Source organism: Antedon mediterranea, chromosome 8 (genome assembly GCF_964355755.1).
Source record: "Antedon mediterranea chromosome 8, ecAntMedi1.1, whole genome shotgun sequence".
Classification (NCBI taxonomy): Eukaryota; Metazoa; Echinodermata; class Crinoidea; order Comatulida; family Antedonidae; genus Antedon; species Antedon mediterranea.
The window spans coordinates 1558736-1585992 of NC_092677.1; the positions used below are offsets into that span (position 1 = coordinate 1558736).

At 33.8% G+C, this 27257-nt stretch overlaps 3 protein-coding genes and 1 long non-coding RNA gene across 4 annotated transcripts; all 4 read left to right on the top strand.

Annotated features, from left to right (window-relative positions):
• Positions 1–3437: 3437 nt before the first annotated feature.
• On the top strand, positions 3438–15167 carry LOC140056707 (lachesin-like). Its single transcript, XM_072102171.1, has 8 exons — positions 3438–3505; positions 3798–4127; positions 9077–9379; positions 9516–9737; positions 10232–10339; positions 14342–14493; positions 14608–14628; positions 14776–15167. Exons 1-6 carry the CDS (start codon positions 3451–3453, stop codon positions 14482–14484), a joined length of 1161 nt encoding a protein of 386 aa, XP_071958272.1. The 5' UTR covers positions 3438–3450; the 3' UTR covers positions 14485–14493; positions 14608–14628; positions 14776–15167.
• A 664-nt stretch (positions 15168–15831) lies between these two features.
• On the top strand, positions 15832–18851 carry LOC140057160 (immunoglobulin superfamily DCC subclass member 3-like). Its single transcript, XM_072102715.1, has 5 exons — positions 15832–15949; positions 16084–16419; positions 17353–17643; positions 18194–18309; positions 18615–18851. The coding sequence occupies exons 2-4, from the start codon at positions 16395–16397 to the stop codon at positions 18292–18294; spliced, it is 417 nt and encodes a 138-aa protein (XP_071958816.1). The 5' UTR covers positions 15832–15949; positions 16084–16394; the 3' UTR covers positions 18295–18309; positions 18615–18851.
• Positions 18852–19749: 898 nt separating this feature from the next.
• LOC140057093 (uncharacterized) lies at positions 19750–22574 on the top strand. The gene is made up of 3 exons (XM_072102631.1): positions 19750–19843; positions 21866–22225; positions 22420–22574. Exons 1-3 carry the CDS (start codon positions 19795–19797, stop codon positions 22572–22574), a joined length of 564 nt encoding a protein of 187 aa, XP_071958732.1. The 5' UTR covers positions 19750–19794.
• A 229-nt stretch (positions 22575–22803) lies between these two features.
• Positions 22804–23435, top strand: LOC140056805 (uncharacterized). The gene is made up of 3 exons (XR_011846826.1): positions 22804–22895; positions 23011–23133; positions 23365–23435. It is a non-coding gene; the product is annotated as an uncharacterized lncRNA (long non-coding RNA).
• The last annotated feature ends 3822 nt before the right edge of the window (positions 23436–27257 follow it).

The window sequence follows — 27257 nt, forward strand, 5'->3', positions numbered from 1 at the left end:
ATTAGTACATTGACATAATAAATGACTATACCAGGAAAATAAATAAGACAATCAATGCTTTTAACACCAATACGCGTGTAATTTATATTATCGAGATGTGCATTTGGTTGCTTGCTGCCATATTTCTCAAAGAGTTGAGTAATGTTCAAATTTGAAACAGAAAAATTAAATTATAGGCCTAGGGAAAAAATAAATTATAGGGACAAATTGGACCAAGGTTTTAAAATTGGGTGCGATTGAGGTTCATTTCTTTTTAAGAAAGACCATCAAGAAAGTTTGCACTGTTTGAACGCATTGTATAAATAAGGCCTAAAACCATGTCTTTAAATAATGGTTACTAATTGAAAAGATTAATTTGATCAACTTGATTTGGACGGAAGTACAGTGCACTATAATTATGAAGAAAGTAAATACAATATATCACAAGTGTGAATGGCAATCATAACAAAGACAGGAACAATCAATATTTCAGTATACGATGTTAGAGTGTGGTAGAGTACAAGACAATAGTGAAATAGTCATCACCTAATAAAGTGGAAAAGATTTCCATATTCTATAGAATTGCGATAGAGGCGAAAGTTCAGGGGTAAAGATGTTACTTCAACTCTAATTATTCAATTTCACTCATCATAATTATTATTATTATTATCATTGTCACCAATATATCAATAAAGGTTTACACGATAATTCTTTTTTTTGCATGCACTAAACTGTTGTATTATTTTTATCAGCAGGCGTATATGACTTATACTGGAGAGACAGATAAAGAAACAACCCACACATACCAAGATTTACAGAAGAAAGACGATAATCAAGCTGTATATGTAAATGTTAAAGCAAAGAAGGACAACAAATAGGCCTAATATACATGTTTAAAATAAAAACAAAATAAGTATATTATTATATTAATAGAATCATTGAAATGGTTTGAAACTACAATCACATACCTCTTGTTGATTTTATTATAGAAATAACGAGAAATCATAACCTAGAGAAAGTCTTTTATTTTATTTTCTTTAATAAAAATGAAATTTAAATGCTGCAATGTATTATCATTAACAACACAACCTATAATAAGAGTAAAGATCAAATGTGTAATGTAAAAATGAAAACCATAAATATACTTGCAAAATATAAAAATAAGATTAATAAAATTGTATTTCTTGCTTTGATTAAAAATAATATATCAAGAAGTACCACAATCAGTCCACACTCATAATATAACAGTAACAATCAATAGGTACAGTATACAACACGTTATACAAATTAGAGTATGGTAGAGAACACTGTACCTTAGGATGCGGAAGTTAAAGATTTCCTGTTCATACTAATTCGCACCCATACATTTTTTGGCCGCAAGAAACAATCGCAGGTAGTTAATTTCTCTGGACATTTACCGGCAAAAAGTAAGTTGTACATACTTTTAGATGCAAGATTTTTTATCAAATTATTTTCAATTGTTTTACTGAATGTTTGGATAGTTTAAATAATTCGGGATAAACGAACAATAAGCCTACGTTACAGCATGATCTAGAGGAAGTAACAATTGCTATATCAAAATGTACAATTCACATTCCTGACACTGTATAGGAAAAATGAATATTTTACGTGAGGTAATTTCCCGACTGTAAAATCAACGATGGGTATGATCAACTTTCCTCATTCACATCCTTTTAGAAAGATATAACTGATAAAGAAAGCCTTTAGTGTGATAATGAGTAACTGTTATGACCCTGTATAAGCCAAATTATGATGGGTTGAATAATTGCATTCATATTGAAATTCATTCAATACATTATTAAACGTATAATCATACATAACGAAACATTTAATAACGTTATGAATTTCAACAAATAATTTTACAAAGAGTATAGATATGGAAGAAAAGCAAACATGGACAGAAAATATTGTACAATTTTAATATAACTAATTTTACATCACAATCTAGCCCATATACAAAGATTATTATAATAAGACATAAGACATAAGAAAAACTTTACTTGATGAGTGTCGCCATAACAATTATTGTTTATCGAAAGTTGAAGACTGTCGTTCAGATTTTAAAAATAAGACGCATACGGATCACAACTTTTGAACAGTTTGGACACTTTTGTGAAATTAAAATTTTACACGATATGACTTAAATGAAAAAAACAATCGTTACATAAAATCAAACAACATAACATGATGAGTGTATACACGAATCTAATTCGATACGCTAGGCCTATTATAACAAATTTAAATAATGGATTACTAGGCCTATAATATAGCATAATAGCGCGTTAAAATATGCCTCGCACCTTTTTGAAATTGTAAACTATTATGCCTCGCACTTTTGTAAATGATAAAATGATGCCTTGCACACATATTTAGCGTGCCCCGCTTACCTCGCTGCTTTCGCACTTTTGTCAACACTCTTCTAATAGTAACCCACACTAAAAAGAATAATAATCCAGGGTTACAATTAGAAGATTTACGGTATGTGGGTGGGGTTCTGCCAGGCACACAAAACATTAGAATAGCATATCTCTGGAACCAGGAAGTAGTTAAAGTTTCTATAAAATGCCACAATTATGAACATTGATTTAATGTAGCAAAAGAAATAACCTACAGTGTATTAGGCCTATAAATAGAATGACTATTTTTTAAGCATAAATTGTACAGTTTATGCCTAATTGAGTTTTTTTTAATGAATTCAAAGCATTTTTTACTCATGGGTAAGTATGCTAGCTTAATACCAACGATTGTCCCCGCCCTTCTGTTCTTTAGTTCAGCATTTTTTCTTATGTTCATTTTTCATCTTCTTATTCTGTAAAAGTGGGTGGGGTTCTGTCAATTAGGTCATAGTTCAGGAACCAAGAGTTAGTTATCTCTAAAATGCCATGATTACGAACATTGATGAAGGTACCAAATCAAGAAATAAAGTGTAGTAACAATGGCTAGATAAGAATGACTAAAGCGTACATTTTGATGTTCATGCCTAATTAAATTTTTAGTCGCGTGGTCGCGACTCTATAGTTCACTATATCGGTCGGTCTGTAGGTCTGTCTGTCTGTCGGTCCGGTACCACTATGCGTTTTAGCACACGACTTAATGGCTGTTGGCCTTGTTTTTTAAAGAATTCAAAGCATTTGTTAATATAGACTGCCGAGTGTCTCAATAAATAAATTCCAAATATTCAAAATATGTCTATTATACTTTTCAACTAAATTAAAGAAAAAATAAGAAGTAAAGAAATTAATAAATGTTTTAAATTCAAAAGTTAAAACTTAACAATCTATGTCATGCGTCTTTTTCCCAAGATTTTACTAACAAAACCAAGTGTCACATCACTCTTGTACTGTATATACAGTCAAACATTATATATTAACAATCCATGTTGTACACAGGTGTCCAACAATTATTTTTCTTTATTCCCCAGATTTATTTACTAAATTACCAAAGTGAATAATGAAGAATATGAATAGTCTTATTAAATTGTTGCTTGTTTTTATGTTTCCATCTAGTAAGTATTAAAGTGTTCACTCACTCATCTGTTATTTGTTGCCGCTACACCTCACGACTATAATTATCTTATCCTGATTGTGTTTGTTCAGCCTATAGGCCTATTCTATTTCAGTTGATTGGAATTAAAAATGTCAAAGCGGGGATGAATTATTATTGAACATTCTATATAGTTTATTTATTTATTTCAACTATATTTTATGGTTGTCCATCCAGTCGAGGTTCATTAGGGACTCTCAGAATAACATGTATTTTTGGTCTGTACTGCAAGTGACTCCCTGACTTTTTTCTAGATGTTTTAATGCAAGTAGTAACTGTTACACCAGCTGTTGTCAAAGAAAGCGAAACAGCTACGATAGAATGCAGCTACACAAATCCACCCCCAGCCCTGAACTTAATCAGTTGGTACCGTAGCGACGAACAAGGCAACCAAGAAGGAAATCCACTTGCTATTACTGATACTACTCCATCACCAAATAGCCGTTATTCTCTAATAAGTGGTACAAATAGAGGTGATCTTAGGATTTCAGATGTTGTCAAGGCTGATGCAGGGAACTATGAGTGTAATGTGGTGTTTGCTGGCGGTATTATTATGAACAAGGTTACCAATCTTACCGTTCAATGTATGTATTAAAATTGAATGACATATACGAGATATATACAGTCTACATTGTGCCTAGGTTACCTAGACAAACCGAGAGGCCTTTCCAACTCTGTGAGTTGCACCCTCATGTAGATGACCTCACCCATACATCTGTTAGTGCTTCAGACGATCTGTCCACTGAATTAATCCTTAAGTTATAAATAATAATTAAGAGGAATGTTTATTAATTAATTTAATATTAAAATTACAGACTGCATTTTAAGGCATATAGTATTTGCTGTTTGTATGCGAGAACAGTGTTGATTGAGGTAGACACTTAACCTCCCCCAACATACACCCCTCCCCCTCACCTTTGTTAGGAAATGTTAGTTTGCAGATTTGTAATTATTTTCAAATTAGTGTCTGCATTCAATTTTTACAAATCAGAATGAGCACTAAACCCTAAAACACACAAAGGAATTTGAGTAAATTTGGAGAATATCTCCTATAAATTAATTAAGTGTGTCAGATGTCTTGGAGACAATTACTGACGGGAGGTGAAGGGCGCCCCCCGTGGATTTGAGATGTTGTGTGCGGATGAGGAGAACGCACGAGAGGAGAGATGAACACGACGAAGAGAGTTGGATGGACATTTCCGAGTAATGATGTTTATATTACTTGTTAGTTAATAATTTGATGTTTAAGAGGTATAATACGACGTTGGAAATAGAATTCGAGTGTGAAGATGTTTACTGTAGTTTGAACTTACATGGATTGTAAAGGATTTCATAGATTTAGAGTAGATTACTATACGAAAAGTTTGTTAATTTGTATTCAATGTTATCAACGGATCAAGATTGTTGAAGCTTGCCATGGTTGAAGTGTTACTGATATTGGAATTGTTTTAGTTCAAGACAAAGAATTGTTGATACTGTTTTGTACTACTTATTAAACTGTTGCAAAATTTTATACTTAATCGTATTCACTTTATTTGGATTCTTTACGATCTGAGGGGCTATACTTATTGATAACTCCCACACCCCCACATTACGAGAAATGGCGACGAGGATGGGATGTAGCAGTTTGTAAGTACTGTACAATTACCATAATTGTAAACTTCTAGCATAGGCCTAGATCCCGATTACGATTATTGACATTTCCGAAAGTAAACTAGGAAGCGGTTTAGCGATTCATTTATAAAGGAAGGATTTTACGACGTGGCGTACGTGTGATATAAACGGATTGTTGTGTTTACCGTTGCAGTGTTTTTGTTTAATGACAGTTCGGCGATTGTGAAGTGCGCCACCTAGTTATGATTGAACTATAGTATTAATTCTAATTTGGAATAAGAGATCGAGTTACGTGTGGATATACTTTTGTGCAGATATTTTGATTGTGAAGGACGCCACCTATCAAGATTTGGACTAGTAATACTGTATTGTTGAAGCTAGAACTATTTTGACTTTTAAGCACTATATTTATGAAACATTTTTATTTGTTGATTGATTGGAATTATTTTGATTGATTGATGGTATAAGTGTAATATTTATGGTAGAATAAGGGTAAAAACAAAAATTATATACATTACCCAATAGATGTTTTTTAAGATTTTGGTGCATTAGTACATGTTAGAGATAAGCTCAGTAGTATATAAATTGTGTAATAAGAATTTATTTGTACTGTAAGAGCTCAGTCTGAAATTATGGCAGAAGAACCAGCTGAAGATCAAGCGTCCATGCAGGGGATGATGCAGGCTTTGACTGATGTCCTACAAGGGTTAAGAGTTCAGCAAGCTCCACCTCCGGTGAAAATAGCCAAGTATAGAGGGTCTACAAAAGCAGATGGAGATTTGTCACTAAAAGAATGGTTAGATGACTTTCAGAGTTATGCCAACCACTATAACCTGACAGGAAAAGCAAAAGCGCAGTCATTATTGGATCATCTAGCAGGTTCAGCGAAAGAAGAGATTCTTTGCAGAGAAGGAAACGTGAGAGAAGACTATGACCAAGTAGTGACAGTGTTAAAGTCTTTGTTCGGACCAATAGAAACAGTACCTTCTCTAACTCGAGAATTCCACAACCGGAACCAAAAAGATGTTGAGTCGCTAGCAGATTTTAGCCGTGTTCTAATGAGATTATATACAAAGATGGTAAAGGCAGCTGCAGTAGAAGAAGATAAGGATGCTTTGAAGAGGCTGAGGGATTATACATTGAAGGAAAGATTTGTTCATGGTGCCAAAGAAGGTTGGGTTAGGAGAGAACTAAGGAGAATAGAAATGCAGTGTAAAGATAAGACATTTTTGGAAATGCGGGAGGAAGTGTTAGAATTTTTTAAGGATGAAGAGCCAAGGCATCAGGCCAGAGTTTGTGAGGTGTCTATGGAACATTCAGTAGAAGCAAGAAGGGTAGAAGAACCAGCACTAAAAGAAGAAATTGCTGCATTAAAAAATGACGTAGCGATGCTAACGAAGAGTGTACAGAGCTTGATAAATATTCAGAGTGCTGACATGGAACGAGCTAAAGAGTTAAAGTGTTACAATTGTGGCAAAAAGGGACATGCAAAGACAGACTGTACAGAGGAGACATTGTGTTTTAATTGTAAAGGAAGAGGGCATTACAGTAGAAACTGTCCGGAGAAACCTAAAGAGAAGGAAGCTAAAGGACCGGGGACAAAGCGGATGTCAACCACACCAATGGAAAATACAGAGTTGGTAGATCGACTGGTCGCAAAAAGTCCTTGTGGTGATGTGGAAATCGGAGGCATCATGCTGGGTTGCATTTTCGACACGGGTGCAGAAGCATCGATTATACCATCGTCACTGTATCACGATAAACTAAAAAAGAATCTTGGTGAATTACAGCCCGCATCTGGAATATTCCTAAATGTTATTGGAGTAGGCGGGATTGAAATCCCAATTAAAGGCTACATTGAGGTACCGATTGAAGTGAATGGTCAGAACTTGATGGGAAGTTTTCTAGTAGTATCAGATCAGTCTTGTACACAGAAGGACACCAAGTATCCTCTTGTAATCGGCTGCAATATTCTTAGACATTTAGTGAATTCGCCAATACAGAGCAGTAAGGATGTGGTACCAGCTATTCGGAAATACAAAATCATACTTGCGTCAGAGGAGGATAAAATGTTATTAGCGTCGAGCAAAGTGATGAATGATGGTGATGTTCATAACAAATGTGCAGATGCACTGAGTCGTTGTCCAAGTAATACCTGTGTTAATTCCTCGGAGTTAAAAAGTGACCTGAACGTGATCGCATCCTGTTTGATGACAAAAGTTGAAGGTGGTTCCATAGAAGTAAATTCTGTTGTACCAACAGTGTTGCCGTCATTTTCACATGAAGAATTGTCAGATATGCAAAAGAATGAAGACGTTTTCTCTAAGGGAATCATAGACGTTGGTAGATGTGCTGTGATTTCTCACCAAATCAAAGTTACAGAAGGACCACTAATTAGATTTCCATATAGAAGGATTAATCCATCGTTGATTCCAAGAATCGCGGTACCTTTACACGCGGTAACTACAGGGATGACCAACAAACAAACAGGGAAGGCAGCTGTTTTTAAGACGGAAGATGAACAAAAAGAGGCAGCAAACCGAGAAGCCGCACGACATGATGGTCGCACTACAGACTTTAAATTGGAGGTTGGGAATAGAGTGTTGTTGAAACGAAATGCGTTTACTGGACGTCATAAGTTATCAGATAAATTTCAAGAAGTAACTCATGTGATTATAGACATGAATGAAGAACAGGATATTTATGAAGTTAGACCAGCAATGGGTGGAATTTCCAAATGGGTAAATCGACGTCAATTGCACCTTGATCCACGTGGCCAGGAATCAGATGTCTTGGAAGATCATCTTCCTATATTTGTATCAGATGAGAATAGTGAGGGTAGTGAAGAAGAAGATGACGAGGGTGATGCTTTGTTACAATTAGTGTTTACTCCTTCTGTAGAAAACAAAGAGATAGACAATATGATTGTTTCTGTAGAAAACAAAGAGATAGACAATATGATTACTTCTGTAGAGAACAAGGAGATAGAAAATCAAGTTAAGAATATTGAAGATAGGGATAAAGGGTTGAGACGATCAAGTAGATTGAATAAAGGGAAACATGGAAATCCATGTCATTTGCCGACATCGGCAGTAGGGGTTCATGATTAAAATTGTATGCTACTCTGTTAATAGAAGATCACTTGAGTATTAGGGATTAGCTTGAATTATCTTTAATAGTTGTTATGTTGATATTGCAGATAATTTATGAAGTTTACGTTACATAGATGATAAGTAATTTGAAATTTTTTTAAATTTGTTTTTTTGTTAAGTTTTCAGAGAAATATTTTTTTTATTTGTATTGTACATTCGGGGACGAATGTTTTTCAAACAGGGAAATTGACGGGAGGTGAAGGGCGCCCCCCGTGGATTTGAGATGTTGTGTGCGGATGAGGAGAACGCACGAGAGGAGAGATGAACACGACGAAGAGAGTTGGATGGACATTTCCGAGTAATGATGTTTATATTACTTGTTAGTTAATAATTTGATGTTTAAGAGGTATAATACGACGTTGGAAATAGAATTCGAGTGTGAAGATGTTTACTGTAGTTTGAACTTACATGGATTGTAAAGGATTTCATAGATTTAGAGTAGATTACTATACGAAAAGTTTGTTAATTTGTATTCAATGTTATCAACGGATCAAGATTGTTGAAGCTTGCCATGGTTGAAGTGTTACTGATATTGGAATTGTTTTAGTTCAAGACAAAGAATTGTTGATACTGTTTTGTACTACTTATTAAACTGTTGCAAAATTTTATACTTAATCGTATTCACTTTATTTGGATTCTTTACGATCTGAGGGGCTATACTTATTGATAACTCCCACACCCCCACATTACGAGATTACTACGTACTTACTAGATGCAAACATCTGACCAATTAACAATTAATATGATATATATTTGTTCTTCATCAGATCTTGATCCTCCATCAGTGAGAGAGTCCTCTATGTCCGTACTAAGTGACAGTACAGCTACGCTTGAATGTACCTTGCCAGATGGAGTACCAACTGAAATAAGTTTTTCCTGGTTTATATTCGATGAATTAATTAATATTGATAACAGTGAAAGATTTAGTGGTTCTTTATACAACCAGAACTTGACCATTAGTAATGTCATGTCCACTGATGAAGGATCTTATCGTTGTCGAGCCGAGAATTCTGCATATTCTGGTAGTGAAGGAAGATACAGCAGTCGCTTTCTAGATTTAACAGTAAATTGTAAGAAATTTCTTTCATTTTTTTAGATTAAATCTGAAAAGAATAAAAAATGTGTGCTGTACATGATTATATTTTGCTTGAAGTTGCTTTGTGGTATAAATTTGATTTTTGCCAAATTTGTTATATTCTATTACAGATGTAGCATTAACAACTATGGAATGGATTGGAGGTAAAGTAACATGTAAGGCAGAGGGGAATCCAACGCCAAGAGTCACCGTTCAACTCGATCAATCTGATCTTGAATCCGGTACTGGTTCGGTGTCTGCTGACATTTCATGCGATACAACATCAGTCATAACATGTGTTATTGACAATAACGTCAATCCATCTGTTACAGAAACTTTTAATTCTTGTGATGGTAAGTTGACCTCTACGTTAATCTAATCATGTCATATTGTGAAGACAAAATAATATATTTTTATTTAGTTATTATTATTATTATTGTACCTATACATTTCAAAAATTAGAATTTGTCATTGTTCCCAAAGGTCGTAAATGCTTGTTTGCTATTTTGTTGCCACAGTATACAATAATAATTTTAATTAAAAATCTCTGGATACATTTAATATTGTCAAAATTCAACAAAGTTTCTGTCCTTAATTCAATATCAGTCTTTTCTTTAAACTTACTTGTTCAACTGGACTGTTTACTATAAATATTTTTCACTCCTGATACAGTATGCCTGTTCCAATATAGTAACTTCCCGTTGTTACCCAGGCTTTGCATGTTATGTGTTAATATGGACCTATACATTAGGTCTATGGTGTTAATACTCACTTTTAAGCTCTTAATAACCTTGCAATGTTATGACTTAATGTTAATATTGCTATGCATGTTTGCTTTTATTTCAAGATGCATGTTCTTCAAGTCCTTGTGATAATCAAGGGACTTGTGAGATTAATGATAATGGTTTTAGTTGTCAATGTACCTCAGGCTTTGAAGGTGTTACATGTAAACAAGGTATGTAGACTAGATGCATTGACACTCATAATCAAAGGGTTACATGTAAACAAGGTATGTGAACTAGATGCATTGACACTCATAATCAAAGGGTTACATGTAAACAAGGTATGTGAACTAGATGCATTGACACTCATAATCAAAGGGTTACATGTAAACAAGGTATGTGAACTAGATGCATTGACACTCATAATCAAAGGGTTACATGTAAACAAGGTATGTGAACTAGATGCATTGACACTCATAATCAAAGGGTTACATGTAAACAAGGTATGTAGACTAGATGCATTGACACTCATAATCAAAGGGTTACATGTAAACAAGGTATGTAGACTAGATGCATTGACACTCATAATCAAAGGGTTACATGTAAACAAGGTATGTAGACTAGATGCATTGACACTCATAATCAAAGGGTTACATGTAAACAAGGTATGTAGACTAGATGCATTGACACTCATAATAAAAGGGTTACATGTAAACAAGGTATGTAGACTAGATGCATTGACACTCATAATCAAAGGGTTACATGTAAACAAGGTATGTAGACTAGATGCATTGACACTCATAATAAAAGGGTTACATGTAAACAAGGTATGTAGACTAGATGCATTGACACTCATAATCAAAGGGTTACATGTAAACAAGGTATGTAGACTAGATGCATTGACACTCATAATCAAAGGGTTACATGTAAACAAGGTATGTAGACTAGATGCATTGACACCCATAATCAAAGGGTTACATGTAAACAAGGTATGTAGACTAGATACATTGACACTCATAATCAAAGGGTTACATGTAAACAAGGTATGTAGACTAGATGTATTGACACTCATAATCAAAGGGTTACATGTAAACAAGGTATGTAGACTAGATGCATTGACACTCATAATCAAAGGGTTACATGTAAACAAGGTATGTAGACTAGATGCATTGACACTCATAATCAAAGGGTTACATGTAAACAAGGTATGTAGACTAGATGCATTGACACTCATAATCAAAGGGTTACATGTAAACAAGGTATGTAGACTAGATGTATTGACACTCATAATCAAAGGGTTACATGTAAACAAGGTATGTGAACTAGATGCATTGACACTCATAATCAAAGGGTTACATGTAAACAAGGTATGTAAACTAAATGCCTTGACACCCATAATCAAAGGGTTACATGTAAACAAGGTATGTAAACTAAATGTATTGACACCCATAATCAAAGGGTTACATGTAAACAAGGTATGTAGACTAGATGCATTGACACTCATAATCAAAGGGTTACATGTAAACAAGGTATGTAGACTAGATGCATTGACACTCATAATCAAAGGGTTACATGTAAACAAGGTATGTAGACTAGATGCATTGACACTCATAATCAAAGGGTTACATGTAAACAAGGTATGTAGACTAGATGCATTGACACTCATAATCAAAGGGTTACATGTAAACAAGGTATGTAGACTAGATGTATTGACACTCATAATCAAAGGGTTACATGTAAACAAGGTATGTGAACTAGATGCATTGACACTCATAATCAAAGGGTTACATGTAAACAAGGTATGTAAACTAAATGCCTTGACACCCATAATCAAAGGGTTACATGTAAACAAGGTATGTAGACTAGATGCATTGACACTCATAATCAAAGGGTTACATGTAAACAAGGTATGTAGACTAGATGCATTGACACTCATAATCAAAGGGTTACATGTAAACAAGGTATGTGAACTAGATGCATTGACACTCATAATCAAAGGGTTACATGTAAACAAGGTATGTGAACTAGATGCATTGACACTCATAATCAAAGGGTTACATGTAAACAAGGTATGTGAACTAGATGCATTGACACTCATAATCAAAGGGTTACATGTAAACAAGGTATGTGAACTAGATGCATTGACACTCATAATCAAAGGGTTACATGTAAACAAGGTATGTAGACTAGATGCATTGACACTCATAATCAAAGGGTTACATGTAAACAAGGTATGTAGACTAGATGCATTGACACTCATAATCAAAGGGTTACATGTAAACAAGGTATGTAGACTAGATGCATTGACACTCATAATCAAAGGGTTACATGTAAACAAGGTATGTAGACTAGATGCATTGACACTCATAATAAAAGGGTTACATGTAAACAAGGTATGTAGACTAGATGCATTGACACTCATAATCAAAGGGTTACATGTAAACAAGGTATGTAGACTAGATGCATTGACACTCATAATAAAAGGGTTACATGTAAACAAGGTATGTAGACTAGATGCATTGACACCCATAATCAAAGGGTTACATGTAAACAAGGTATGTAGACTAGATGCATTGACACTCATAATCAAAGGGTTACATGTAAACAAGGTATGTAGACTAGATGCATTGACACCCATAATCAAAGGGTTACATGTAAACAAGGTATGTAGACTAGATACATTGACACTCATAATCAAAGGGTTACATGTAAACAAGGTATGTAGACTAGATGTATTGACACTCATAATCAAAGGGTTACATGTAAACAAGGTATGTAGACTAGATGCATTGACACTCATAATCAAAGGGTTACATGTAAACAAGGTATGTAGACTAGATGCATTGACACTCATAATCAAAGGGTTACATGTAAACAAGGTATGTAGACTAGATGCATTGACACTCATAATCAAAGGGTTACATGTAAACAAGGTATGTAGACTAGATGTATTGACACTCATAATCAAAGGGTTACATGTAAACAAGGTATGTGAACTAGATGCATTGACACTCATAATCAAAGGGTTACATGTAAACAAGGTATGTAAACTAAATGCCTTGACACCCATAATCAAAGGGTTACATGTAAACAAGGTATGTAAACTAAATGCATTGACACCCATAATCAAAGGGTTACATGTAAACAAGGTATGTAGACTAGATGCATTGACACTCATAATCAAAGGGTTACATGTAAACAAGGTATGTAGACTAGATGCATTGACACTCATAATCAAAGGGTTACATGTAAACAAGGTATGTAGACTAGATGCATTGACACTCATAATCAAAGGGTTACATGTAAACAAGGTATGTAGACTAGATGTATTGACACTCATAATCAAAGGGTTACATGTAAACAAGGTATGTGAACTAGATGCATTGACACTCATAATCAAAGGGTTACATGTAAACAAGGTATGTAAACTAAATGCCTTGACACCCATAATCAAAGGGTTACATGTAAACAAGGTATGTAGACTAGATGCCTTGACACTCATAATCAAAGGGTTACATGTAAACAAGGTATGTAGACTAGATGCATTGACACTCATAATCAAAGGGTTACATGTAAACAAGGTATGTAGACTAGATGCATTGACACTCATAATCAAAGGGTTACATGTAAACAAGGTATGTAGACTAGATGCATTGACACTCATAATCAAAGGGTTACATGTAAACAAGGTATGTAGACTAGATGTATTGACACTCATAATCAAAGGGTTACATGTAAACAAGGTATGTAGACTAGATACATTGACACTCATAATCAAAGGGTTACATGTAAACAAGGTATGTAGACTAGATGCATTGACACTCATAATCAAAGGGTTACATGTAAACAAGGTATGTAGACTAGATGTATTGACACTCATAATCAAAGGGTTACATGTAAACAAGGTATGTGAACTAGATGTATTGACACTCATAATCGAGGTGTTACTTGTTAACAAGGAATGATTCTGAAAATATAGATTTGTATTCTTTAAAAAAAATTTGATTTCAGAATATTCATCAAAATAATATTAATAATTAACTTGAAAATTATTACTTTCATGTTGAACCAAATAATACACAATTGGTATAAATACCTTTAGTCACGTTTCGTTGACATACTGTCAACTTCTTCAAACTAATACCAATTTTGTATGTATTTTTTGGTTCAACATCATTATTGTAAACATGTTTAAAACACATGGTAACAGTTAGCCTTCTGTATTAATTGTTTAGTTTTAAGTACAGAGGTTCCAACGAGTGAGGGTGTATGTAATTCAACTGGTCTTGTTGTTGGAATGACGTTTGTTGGTGTGCTCATTGGATTCATTATCTGTTTGATTGTGGGTTTTATTATCATCAGCAAAATAAGAAATTGAAAGTTACAGGTGAAGTATGATTTAGACAGCAAGAGTATAGGAATAAAATGACCAAATGAAATACCGCATACTTTTGGTAATGGAAAAGTATATTAATATTTAATATGATGTTTTATTTTAAAGGCACCGACATCGAAAATCAGGGTAAGGATGCTATACATTAATTATTCACTCTACTCATCAACATCATCATCATTATTATTTTTACTATTGTCACCAATATCGCCAATAAACGTTTACACTATTTTCATTCTTCATTATCCATGCAATAAACTTCTGTATTGTTTTTAGTTGCAAGAGTATATGACTTATACTGGAGAGACAGATAACGAAACAAACCACACATACCAAGATTTACAGAAGAAAGACGATAATTAAGCTGTATATGTAAATGTTTAAGCAAAGAAGGACAACAAATAATATACATGTTTAAAATAAAATAAGTATATTATTATAATCAATAGAATGATTGCAATGGTTTGAAACTACAATCACATACCTCTTGTTGATTGTTTTTATAGAAATAGAAGAAGTGTTTTCTTTCATTTTCTATAATAAAAATGAAATGTAAATGCTGCAATGTATCATCATTATCAACAACACAACCTATAATAGTGAAATAATCTACCAACGGTATAACGCAACAGTAAAGATCAAATTCGTAATGTAATGTAAAAATTAAAACCATATATATACTTGCAAAATATAAAAATAAGATTAATATAATTGTATTTCTTGCTTTGATTTTTTGGAAATAAAACGTACTTGGTTGTAGACCGACTTTAATTTCTTTCATTTGAATTAAATGTATTAATGCATATATATATATATACGGACTATACCAGCATAAGAAGAAAAATACTACAAAAAAACTATACACAATCATTGATTTGAACACCAATACACATTTAATTGTATTATTGTTATCGTTCTTTAAGTTAATTCGCCTTCGCGATATGTATTTGTCGCTTACTGCCATTTTCAAAGAGTTTAGTAAGTTCAAATTGATTTGACAAGGAAGGATCAAAATATAGGAACAAAGAAGGTTTGGCATTGTTGGGGTAAATTTCTCTTTTAGGGAAGACATTAGAAAATACCTATAAAAAATAAATAGTAGTTTGAACTACTTTATAAATACAATTTTTAGAAAGTCATGTGTTTTTTACTTTATTTTAAATAATTTATACTGTTTAGAAAATTAATTTGATCATCTAGATTTAGAGGGCAGTACAGTGCACTATAATTATGAGGAAGTAAATATAATACATCAGTGTGAACGCCAATTCATCACAATCATAACAATAGCAGGAACAATCAGTATTTAAGTATACAATACAGTGGAGTATGGTAGAGTGCGATACAATAACAGCGGAATAATCGTCACCTTACGAAGCGGGACAAGGCGAAATGGAGGGGAAATGTAAAAGTGCGATGATTCTTCTGATTTTTCAACTTTGTGGTTGTAGTAAGTACACATCTTTCTATCAACTATAGTGCACTGTACTTCCGTCCACATCAAGTTAACCAAATTAATCTTTAACAATAAATGATGATGATTTATAGTACATTGAACGTTATGTTATTTCTTTTTTTTTTCAGTGGGCCAAAGTATCAACAAACTCACTGCCGAATCACAAGTTGCACTTGAAGGACAGGACGCCATTACATTACCATGTTACTACATACCAACAAACGCCGTGATCGGCAAATACTACTGGAAGAAAAACGAGATGGTAATTGCAACAAAGGACGACTCAGATGCTGCGTCTAGATACTCGCTGAGTAATCCAAAGCAGGGTGATACTGCAGGATATATTAGCTTGACTATAACAAATGTTAGCAGACGAGACGCAGACTCGTACACGTGTGGAGTAAACGACGAGTCTACAGGAGCTACTATACTCTTCTAGATGAAATGTACTTTAACTGTATATTGTAAGTAATATGATAGTAATACAATTAAATTTATGCAAATATTAATGCGTATTCTTTCGGTTCGGTTCTTATTGGAATAAATGTTGTGCAACACCGAATTAATTATATTTCTGCATCAACGACATTGCTTATCTTAATGACAGATTTTGTTAAGCCATCTCTGTCAGTACTATTTGGAAGTTGTAAGAGTGAGCAAAGTTGCAATGTCTTGCAGCTCGACAGTAGCTTATGAACATGGTTCCATGACAATAATATTTTGAAATTTGAAAATAATACACTAGAAATTGAAAATGTTGACAAAGAATGAACGACAGTACAGCTGCAAAGTGGAAAAACTTATTTTTATTTGGTGAAAATGGAAAAAATTGTAACTCAATAACACTAATTAGCCTTAGAGGTAAAAATGTTGTACGGTGGTTAGCCCACTGAGGAAAGGAAAATTACCACCGGAAATTTAGAAAACATTTTAAAACAAATTTTCGAAATACTATAGGTAAATTGAGAAAATTATACTGCAGTGACAGAGATTTAATTGCTTTTGGTCTTGTAAATGTAGTTCAGAGAATAAGTATACAAGTTATTTGTATCTTAGACACCAATAAACCAAGAAATATAATTATTATACAATTTGGAATTAGTGTTATTGAAATATTCAAATAATACTTTTAAAAAGATACAGTATTTCTTGTAAAATAATTGGGTTGTAAAATGTGGATTATAACTCAATTACAATTTTACTAAGACCTCTAGCACTGGCTATAACAGAAGTGTTGGCCATGTGTCGCTATACAAAAAAGCAATTCATTCGGTAGCTACCCTATAACAACATAATAGGAAAGATGATGCGAAAACTCTAATATTGTAATCATGCCTTTTCCTATTGTAAATTTTGCAAATGCTATTATCAATCCTATTTTAATTTCGCCATTACAGATCTTGAAAAACCAATTCTTAATCCAACACAATTGTTTATAAATATTGGTGAAACAGCAACATTCACATGTACTGAACCTGATGGTTTACCACCGATTAACATCACATGGACCAAAGATGATGTCATCCTTGATTATTCTGATACACAAAAGTATCGGTTTTTTGATGCTACATTAACAATTAATAGAGTAGATGAAGAAGATGAGGGAGTTTATCAGTGTAAAGCAGAGAATGCTGCTTATCATGGAATGCAAGGAAAACTAAGCAATTATGTTACTCTCATCACATTAGGTTGGTACGGTTGGAATAACAATAGTTCTATAACTGTTAACTGATACAGTGAATACATACTATTATATAAACATACATTTCATTCTTTCCTTACCAATTTTTTTTAAATAGTTTTACATGATATGGATAGCAACGGTGAGGTATACAGAGCACAGCTAACACACAGCGAAAGTTTATTTTTTATTATGCATGCGTTTTAAAATATGATAAGTTTCGATAATAATGCTTGTTTATTTGTTGTTTTTTTTTACACATTGACGACTAATTATATATCCTAAGTCAACAATAAGAAGTACGTTGCACTTTAAATTGTAAATGTCCGGGTTTGGTGTCCACATAGACTATCATGAACATGTTTGTTTTGCTGCGAAACGATACCGAATGTTTCTTGATTTTGTTTCCTTAAAACCAATCAATGTCATTATCGGTTTTTGTTTTAATAGTAATAGCAAAAATTAGTAATAGAAGCCAAAAAGCTGAAGAGAAAATATACATGTGGATCTGTACTCATACGCTCTTCATATTTATCACTTGTATTTTATTATAAAAGGTTCAACTTCGACTGGTCTTGTTGTTGGAATGACGTTTGTTGATGTGCTCATTGGATTCATTATCTGTTTGCTTGTGGATTTTATCATCAGCAAAATATAGAAGACAAATCCACAGGTAGGGCATAATTCTGATTCAGAAAATAGAACCATAAAACAAGAGTAAAATGCTCAATAGTTTAGTAAACTACCGCGGTACACCGCACAATTAATGAAATGTATTAACAATAATAAGTGCTTTTTGATGTTTTATGTTTTTTCTACATCGAAAAACGACAACCAATCAGGAGTAAGGATGCCATACTTCAACTTTCATTACTCACTTTCAGTTGTCATCATCATTATGAACGTCACCAATAGGTTTACAAGATTGTATTTCTTTTCGTTTATGTTCATGCAATGAACTGCTGTATTTTTAAACAGGCGTTATTATGACTTATACCAGAGAGACAGATCAAGAAACAAACCACACATACCAATATTTACAGAAGAAAGACGATAATCAAGCTGTATATGTAAATGCAGAGAATGACAACAGATAAATGATACATTTAATTATTATATAGAAAAATACAATTAGGCCGATTTTAAACATATTGCAGTGGCTTACTGTATTTTGTTCAGATAAATATTGTGAAAAATAAAAACACCTCATCATTATTAAGGTTTCTTATGTTGATGGACGTTTCTATTTATATGTTTTAGCTGATATGTTTGAAAGTTGCCTTACTCGAATTAACAGATAACATTTATATAACGAGTTCTTATAGATCAGACGTAGGCAAATTCCTAATGTAAACCAGAGTTAGCCAGTATTTCATGTACGCGTCGCGGGTTAATGCGGGAAACGCGAATGTTACTTATGATGTCATGATATAATATCATATTTGTATAAAAATGATCAGGGTCCATCACTTCAACAACGTTTTATTATTTATTGGCCAACATTCGGTATGTTTATTTATATTCTGACATAATGGCGGGAAATATTAATACATCCTGATATCACTAACAATCTTGCGAGTATTGAATCATAACACTAGGAGATATATTTTCTTGGTCCTCATCCTTGATTTTATCCAGCGCCGGTTTTTTTTACCTCAGCAATTAAACGTTTGCAATAAGGTAATGGTTTTGTGTTATGTTTTCATTAAATAAACTAATTTTTTTATGTGGGTATAGTGGCTAGTTCCTTGTATTTTATCATATCCGTATGTTTCAAATTGACATATTGCAATGGATTAAAATATAAGACCAAGGTGAGGCTTAATTATTTACCCGCCGAGTAAATTGGCTTTATTTAGTAATCGCTAACTTTAGTGAGTAGGTACAGTATCTGGTCTGATGTCTGATGTGAACACACACTAAAGAATGTTATTGTAGCTTTTATTGTTCGATAACACTAATAAAAATAACATACAGTGGATGTATTCTGTCTTCAAACCATATTAGGATTGAACTTGTGACTTGTCTGTGCAGTTGAGCGCATTCTAACAAACACATTGTATATGGATCTACTTTAACAATAAGCCTAACTAGTTACTATATTGAAAGGGATAGGTGTAAGAAATTGACGAATGACAACTAGGCCTCCAGCTAGGAAATGTTTCCAGAAAATAAAGATATCTGTTTGGTTAGCATCCTCCTTCAAGGTAAGTACACAGTGACCAACTATACTGCGACAGCACAACCCCCTTAGTTAGCTGTAGCCACTATTCTTTGCCAGATTAATAAATCTTACGACTGTTTGATAACACACTTGGTTAGTTTTAGCCGAGTCTAGGACTTACTCATTTTCTCCTCTTCTTCCATCTGGACACTATTGAGTAAAAAGTGCGATTTTTAAAGTACTACTCCTCCCTTATTAGTTGTAGTATTGAGCTGGGATTTGGCATGAATATACTACAGGGACATGTCCTAAAATCTATAGAGCCGGATTTTTAAATTTCAGACCGGATGCAGCCATATGACGTCTCGAAGATGGTACCATATAGCCGTATTTGGTAGGTGTATGTGACGTCACATCTTGTCTTATGACGTCATTACAGCTTCATTTGATGTACCCCGAGTATCGCACATTCGTGCTTTTTACTCGGGGTACTTACTCATTTTCTCCTTCTCTTCCTCCATCTGGACACTATTGAGTAAAAAGTGCGATTTTTAAAGTACTACTCCTCCCTTATTCGTTATAGTATTGAGCTGGGATTTGGCATGAACATACTACAGGGACATGTCCTCAAAGCTATAGAGCCGGATTTTTAATTTTTTGTTAATTAATTTGTTTAATTAAGAAGCCACAATGTGTGACACACACCACAGCGTTATGTAGTTATATGGTTATATGCGGATTCTTGGCGTAGTGGTTATCACGTTTGTTTAACTCGCAGAAGGTACCTGGTTCGATCCCGGACGAAACCTTTTTTTTAAACTTTATGGTGAAAAGTACTGTATACGCAATATGATAATTATACAGAGTATATCTTATTTTTATTATTTTTTAAAATACTTATTTTGTGTAATCGGTAATTATCACTTTTACACATGTTTATTTTGCTTTGTGCTTATTACCATTTATTTGTAATTTAAATGGATTAAAAAACTTTCTGTAACCCACATTTTTAATGTAAGAGGTTTCGTAGTGTAGTGGTTGTCAAGTCTGCTTAACACGCAGAAGGTCCCGGTTCGAGCCCTGGCGAAACCTATTTTCTTTACTTTCTAACTGTATACGTCTGTATACAGCTTCTTTCGCTGTACCCCGAGTATTGCACATTCGTGCTTGTTTGTTAATTAATTTGTTTGATTAAGAAGCCACAATGTGTGACACACACCACAGCGTTATGTAGGTACATGCGGCTTTTTGGCGTAGTGGTTATCACGTTTGCTCAACACGCAGAAGGTACCTGGTTCGAGCCCTAGCGAAACCTATTTTTCTTTAACTTTATGGTGAAATAACTGTATACGTAATATGATTTAGAGTATATCTCGTTTAATACGAAAAGATATTACAATTCAGTGACTTATTTCTATATTTACTCGGGGTACCTGAGTCTAGGACTCTCTCATCTTTTCCTCTTCTTCTTCCATCCGGACACTATTGAGAAAAAAGTGCGATTTATAAAGTACTACTCCTCCCTTATTCGTTGTAGTATTGAGCTCGGATTTAGCATGAATATACTACAGGGACATGTCCTCAAAGCTATAGAGCCGGATTTTTTAATTTCAAACCGGATGCAGCCATATCACGTCTCGAAGATGGTACCGTATAGCCGTATTTGGTAGCGCGGTTATTGATGTGTATGTGACGTTACATCCGGTCTTATGACGTCATTACAGCTTCTTTCGCTGTACCCCGAGTATTGCACATTCGTGCTTGTTTATGGAAGGTCCATAGTCGACAATTTCACTATTTTTTTCAAAATCTTCAAATAGCTGCCTGAGCATATTCGGCGACACGAATTATTGTAATAAATATAACTTTTTTCTTCTCGTTTCAAAATGGTCATGTGAGACTTTCGCTATAAAATTTATCTTTTAGAATTGTCTCTTTTGCTCTCCTAAGTTTCCTGCATTTTATTCAAGCTTTCTTCTCTGTAGAAGATGAACGGTTTTTAAAGAGGATGCATTTTTAAATAATAATAATAATAGGCCTACTGATGTGTATTTTTTTTATTTAGTTTTATTCTGCATTTGTTATGGAGTGTCTGTAAATATCAACAACTTAGATGCTGTACATGAAGGCTCTGACACAAGAATGACATGTACATATACAAGAGACAGTAGTACTAGTTCAAGTGATCCTATTGTGACATGGAATAAAATCATAGACGGGGAAGCAGATAGAATATCAGCAACTCAGAATGGATCTATAATCATAGAACCTTCGTACCAAGAGAGATTTGGCGTTGATAGAGATGATGATAGAATTCTTGTGATTTCTAACACTTTGCGAATTGACAGTGGCACATATCAATGTGAAGTTGTTATATTTGATGACCCACCAGTGGATGATGATACTGTGACATTAAATGTGATATGTACGTATACGGTTAAATTCAAATATTTGTATACAGATACAGACGGTAGTCATAGTATATTTTTTAGTTGTTTATAATATAGTTTTAAAATATTTCAATTTCATAGTACTGTATTTATTTTTGGAATATAAAAATATTGTTTAGGCCTATATTCACTAGATCGGTACCCAATATATTGCTTTGTTTAATTTCAGTGTCAAATAACTGTTCCAATCACGCTTGTTCTAATGGAGGTGTTTGTACACCGTCTTCTAGTTCTATGGGATACACATGTTCCTGTCCACCGTGTTTCTTTGGACAATTGTGTGAAACTCGTGAGTTTTCACTACCGGGAAAGTACTGTAGATAACAAGCCGAACTATACATTGAGCCTTTTCAATAATAAAGAAAGTATATAAAACTAGATTTTAAGTCGTCGCTTGAGTCATACGTTAGAATACAAATAAATGTTTTACTGGAACATTATGTGAAAATACAAATTTAATTCATGTACTTTACAGTATAAAATATTTTTGTTAACTCGAATAAATGTATTTATTATCATCAGCGTCAAATGCTTGCTCCAACAACCTTTGTCAGAATGGAGCTGTTTGTAACACTGTTTCTGGTTCCTGTACAGCATACACGTGTACATGTCCATTATGTTTTACTGGATCATTCTGTGAGACTCGTAAGTTCTATGTTTGTCTGCCTGCCTTTAGCACAGTTCAAATACAAATATAATCATATATTTCACAGTATAAAATCATTTTTGTAACTCCAATACATTAATTTATTATTACCAGGAATAAATGCTTGTGACGCCCACCTTTGTCAGAATGGAGGTACATGTAACACTATTGTTGGTTCCTGTACTTCTTACACGTGTACCTGTTCATCATGTTTTACTGGAACATTCTGTGAAACTGGTAAGTTCTATGTTTTTTCTGCTTTTCTTTATCAGAATTCAAATATGTATTTTACAGTCTATAGTTTTCTGAAAACTGTAATGTTCTCTTTTGTATAATATTCACTATCAGCGTCTGATGCTTGCGACGCAAGTTCTATGTTTGTCTGCTTGTCAGCCCGTGCCGACTGAATCTGCCCTATAATATTCCAGTATAAAATGTAACTAGAATGCATTCATTTTTTATTATCAGGAAATGCTTGCACTGGCAACATTTGTCAGAATGGAGCTGCTTGTAACACTGTTTCTGGTTCCTGTACAGCATACACATGTACCTGTCCATTATGTTTTACTGGAACATTCTGTGAGACTCGTAAGTTCTATGTTTGTCTGCTTGCCTTTATCACAGTTCAAATATAAATTTAATCATGTACTTTACAGTATAAAATCATATTTGTAACTCAAATAAATGTATTTATTATCATCAGCGTCAAATGGTTGCTCCAACAACCTTTGTCAGAATGGAGCTGCTTGTAACACTGTTTCTGGTTCCTGTACAGCATACACATGTACCTGTCCATTATGTTTTACTGGAACATTCTGTGAGACTCGTAAGTTCTATGTTTCTCTGCTTCCCTTTATCACAGTTCAAATACAAATTTAATCATGTACATTGCAGTATAAAATCATTTTTTTAACTTGAATAAATGTATTTAACAGCGTTAAATGCTTGCTCCAACAACGCATGTCAGAATGGAGGTACATGTAACGCCGTTGCTGGTTCCTGTACAGCATACACGTGTACCTGTTCATCATGTTTTACTGGAATATTCTGTGAAACTGGTAAGTTCTATGTTTGTTCTCCTTTTCTTTATCAGAATTCAAATATGTATTTTACAGTCTATAGTTTTCTGAAACTGTAATGTTCTCTTTTGTATAATATTCACTATCAGCGTCTGATGCTTGCGACGCAAGTTCTATGTTTGTCTGCTTGTCAGCCCGTGCCGACTGAATCTGTCCTATAATATTCCAGTATAAATGTAACTAGAATGCATTCATTTTTTATTATCAGGAAATGCTTGCAATGGCAACATTTGTCAGAATGGAGCTGCTTGTAACACTGTTTCTGGTTCCTGTACAGGATACACATGTACCTGTCCATTATGTTTTACTGGAACATTCTGTGAGACTCGTAAGTTCTATGTTTCTCTGCTTCCCGTTATCGCAGTTCAAATATAAGTTTAATCATGTACTTTACAGTATAAAATCATATTTGTAACTCGAATAAATGTATTTATTATCATCAGCGTCAAATGGTTGCTCCAACAACCTTTGTCAGAATGGAGCTGCTTGTAACACTGTTTCTGGTTCCTGTACAGCATACACATGTACCTGTCCATTATGTTTTACTGGAACATTCTGTGAGACTCGTAAGTTCTATGTTTCTCTGCTTCCCTTTATCACAGTTCAAATACAAATTTAATCATGTACATTGCAGTATAAAATCATTTTTTTAACTTGAATAAATGTATTTAACAGCGTTAAATGCTTGCTCCAACAACGCATGTCAGAATGGAGGTACATGTAACGCCGTTGCTGGTTCCTGTACAGCATACACGTGTACCTGTTCATCATGTTTTACTGGAATATTCTGTGAAACTGGTAAGTTCTATGTTTTTTCTCCTTTTCTTTATCAGAATTCAAATATGTATTTTACAGTCTATAGTTTTCTGAAACTGTAATGTTCTCTTTTGTATAATATTCACTATCAGCGTCTGATGCTTGCGACGCAAGTTCTATGTTTGTCTGCTTGTCAGCCCGTGCCGACTGAATCTGTCCTATAATATTCCGGTATAAATGTAACTAGAATGCATTCATTTTTTATTATCAGGAAATGCTTGCAATGGCAACATTTGTCAGAATGGAGCTGCTTGTAACACTGTTTCTGGTTCCTGTACAGGATACACATGTACCTGTCCATTATGTTTTACTGGAACATTCTGTGAGACTCGTAAGTTCTATGTTTCTCTGCTTCCCGTTATCGCAGTTCAAATATAAGTTTAATCATGTACTTTACAGTATAAAATCATATTTGTAACTCGAATAAATGTATTTATTATCATCAGCGTCAAATGGTTGCTCCAACAACCTTTGTCAGAATGGAGCTGCTTGTAACACTGTTTCTGGTTCCTGTACAGCATACACATGTACCTGTCCATTATGTTTTACTGGATCATTCTGTGAGATTCGTAAGTTATGTTTGTCTGCTTGCTTTTATCACAGTTCAAATACAAATTTAATCATGTACATTGCAGTATAAAATCATTTTTTGTAACTCGAATACATTTATTTATTATTAACAGCGTTAAATGCTTGCTCCAATAACGCATGTCAGAATGGAGGTACATGTAACGCCGTTGCTGGTTCCTGTACAGCATACACGTGTACCTGTTCATCATGTTTTACTGGATTATTCTGTGAAACTTGTAAGTTATGTTTGTCTGCTTGCTTTTATCACAGTTCAAATACAAATTTAATCATGTACATTGCAGTATAAAATCATTTTTTTAACTTGAATAAAATGTATTTAACAGCGTTAAATGCTTGCTCCAACAACGCATGTCAGAATGGAGGTACATGTAACGCCGTTGCTGGTTCCTGTACAGCATACACGTGTACCTGTTCATCATGTTTTACTGGAATATTCTGTGAAACTGGTAAGTTCTATGTTTTTTCTGCTTTTCTTTATCAAAATTCAAATATGTATTTTACAGTCTATAGTTTTCTGAAAACTGTAATGTTCTCTTTTGTATAATATTCACTATCAGCGTCTGATGCTTGCGACGCAAGTTCTATGTTTGTCTGCTTGTCAGCCCGTGCCGACTGAATCTGCCCTATAATATTCCAGTATAAATGTAACTAGAATGCATTCATTTTTTATTATCAGGGATAAATGCTTGCTCCAACAACCTTTGTCAGAATGGAGCTGCATGTAACACTGTTTCTGGTTCCTGTACAGCATACACATGTACCTGTCCATCAAGCTTTACTGGATCGTTCTGTGAAACCGGTAAGGTCTATGTTTGTCTGCTTGTCTTTAGGATGTGGCGCTCAGGGCATAAAAGTAGTGCAATGAAGTAATAATAATAATTTGATGTCCTTTCTTGTCATTACAATCTGTGAAATTTAGAGGGCCGGCTGAACCCGCCCTATAATTGTCCAGTATAAAAGCATTTTGTAATTGCTAAATGCATATGTAGGCCTACAGTATGTTGACTTAATTGCTCATAATAGTTAGGCATACTGATCAAAATTATAAGTCAGATCTACTAGATTAAATAATTAATTTAATATTTGTAATATTCTATTTTAGTTATATTCAGTATATGTACTGGTGTGTGGTTGAAGGTTCTGAAACGAGAATGATAATGTAACTACAGTCCTACAACTGGTAGCACCATTATCATAACATGAATACGCATAATTTTGTTGAACAATAACCTTTTGGTCTTTTTTTATATTTTATGTAGCATTGGCAACAACTTCTCCAACCAGTAAGTCGACTACACATACGTTGTATTTTTATTTTATTTTCCTCTAGTAAATATTATACAAATAATGAATGAATGTTTATGAGTGTAATGGTACAAATAATGGCATGATGTGAATGATGAAAGGTTATAATATATCAACGAGGCGACAGCCTCAAACATTCATTATATGTTTTATATAACATCTATATAGATTCCTGTCATTTGAATCAAATAAAAATTGATTCACATTGATTAAAACAGTAACATTTGGTTTTTAATAATTATATTAAATATTATTATTTATATGGATTTTATAAACCTACTGTTAGTGTACTGAAACGCCTAGGCCAGGCCTACTACTACTACAGTAAACAATGGAACACAGGAAAGAACTGAAAGGTTTATCATGAATACGCATGACTTTGTTGAATAATAATATTTTGTTTATCTTTTTTATATTTTATCTAGCATTGGCAATGACTTCTTCAACCAGTAAGTCGAGATTGTACTTTTATTTTCCTCTAGTAAATATAATGCAATATGTTGTAGAGTGCTTTTATTGTTTCTCTCAATAGTATTCGAACTCGAGCGTATATGTAGTTTAATAAATGGT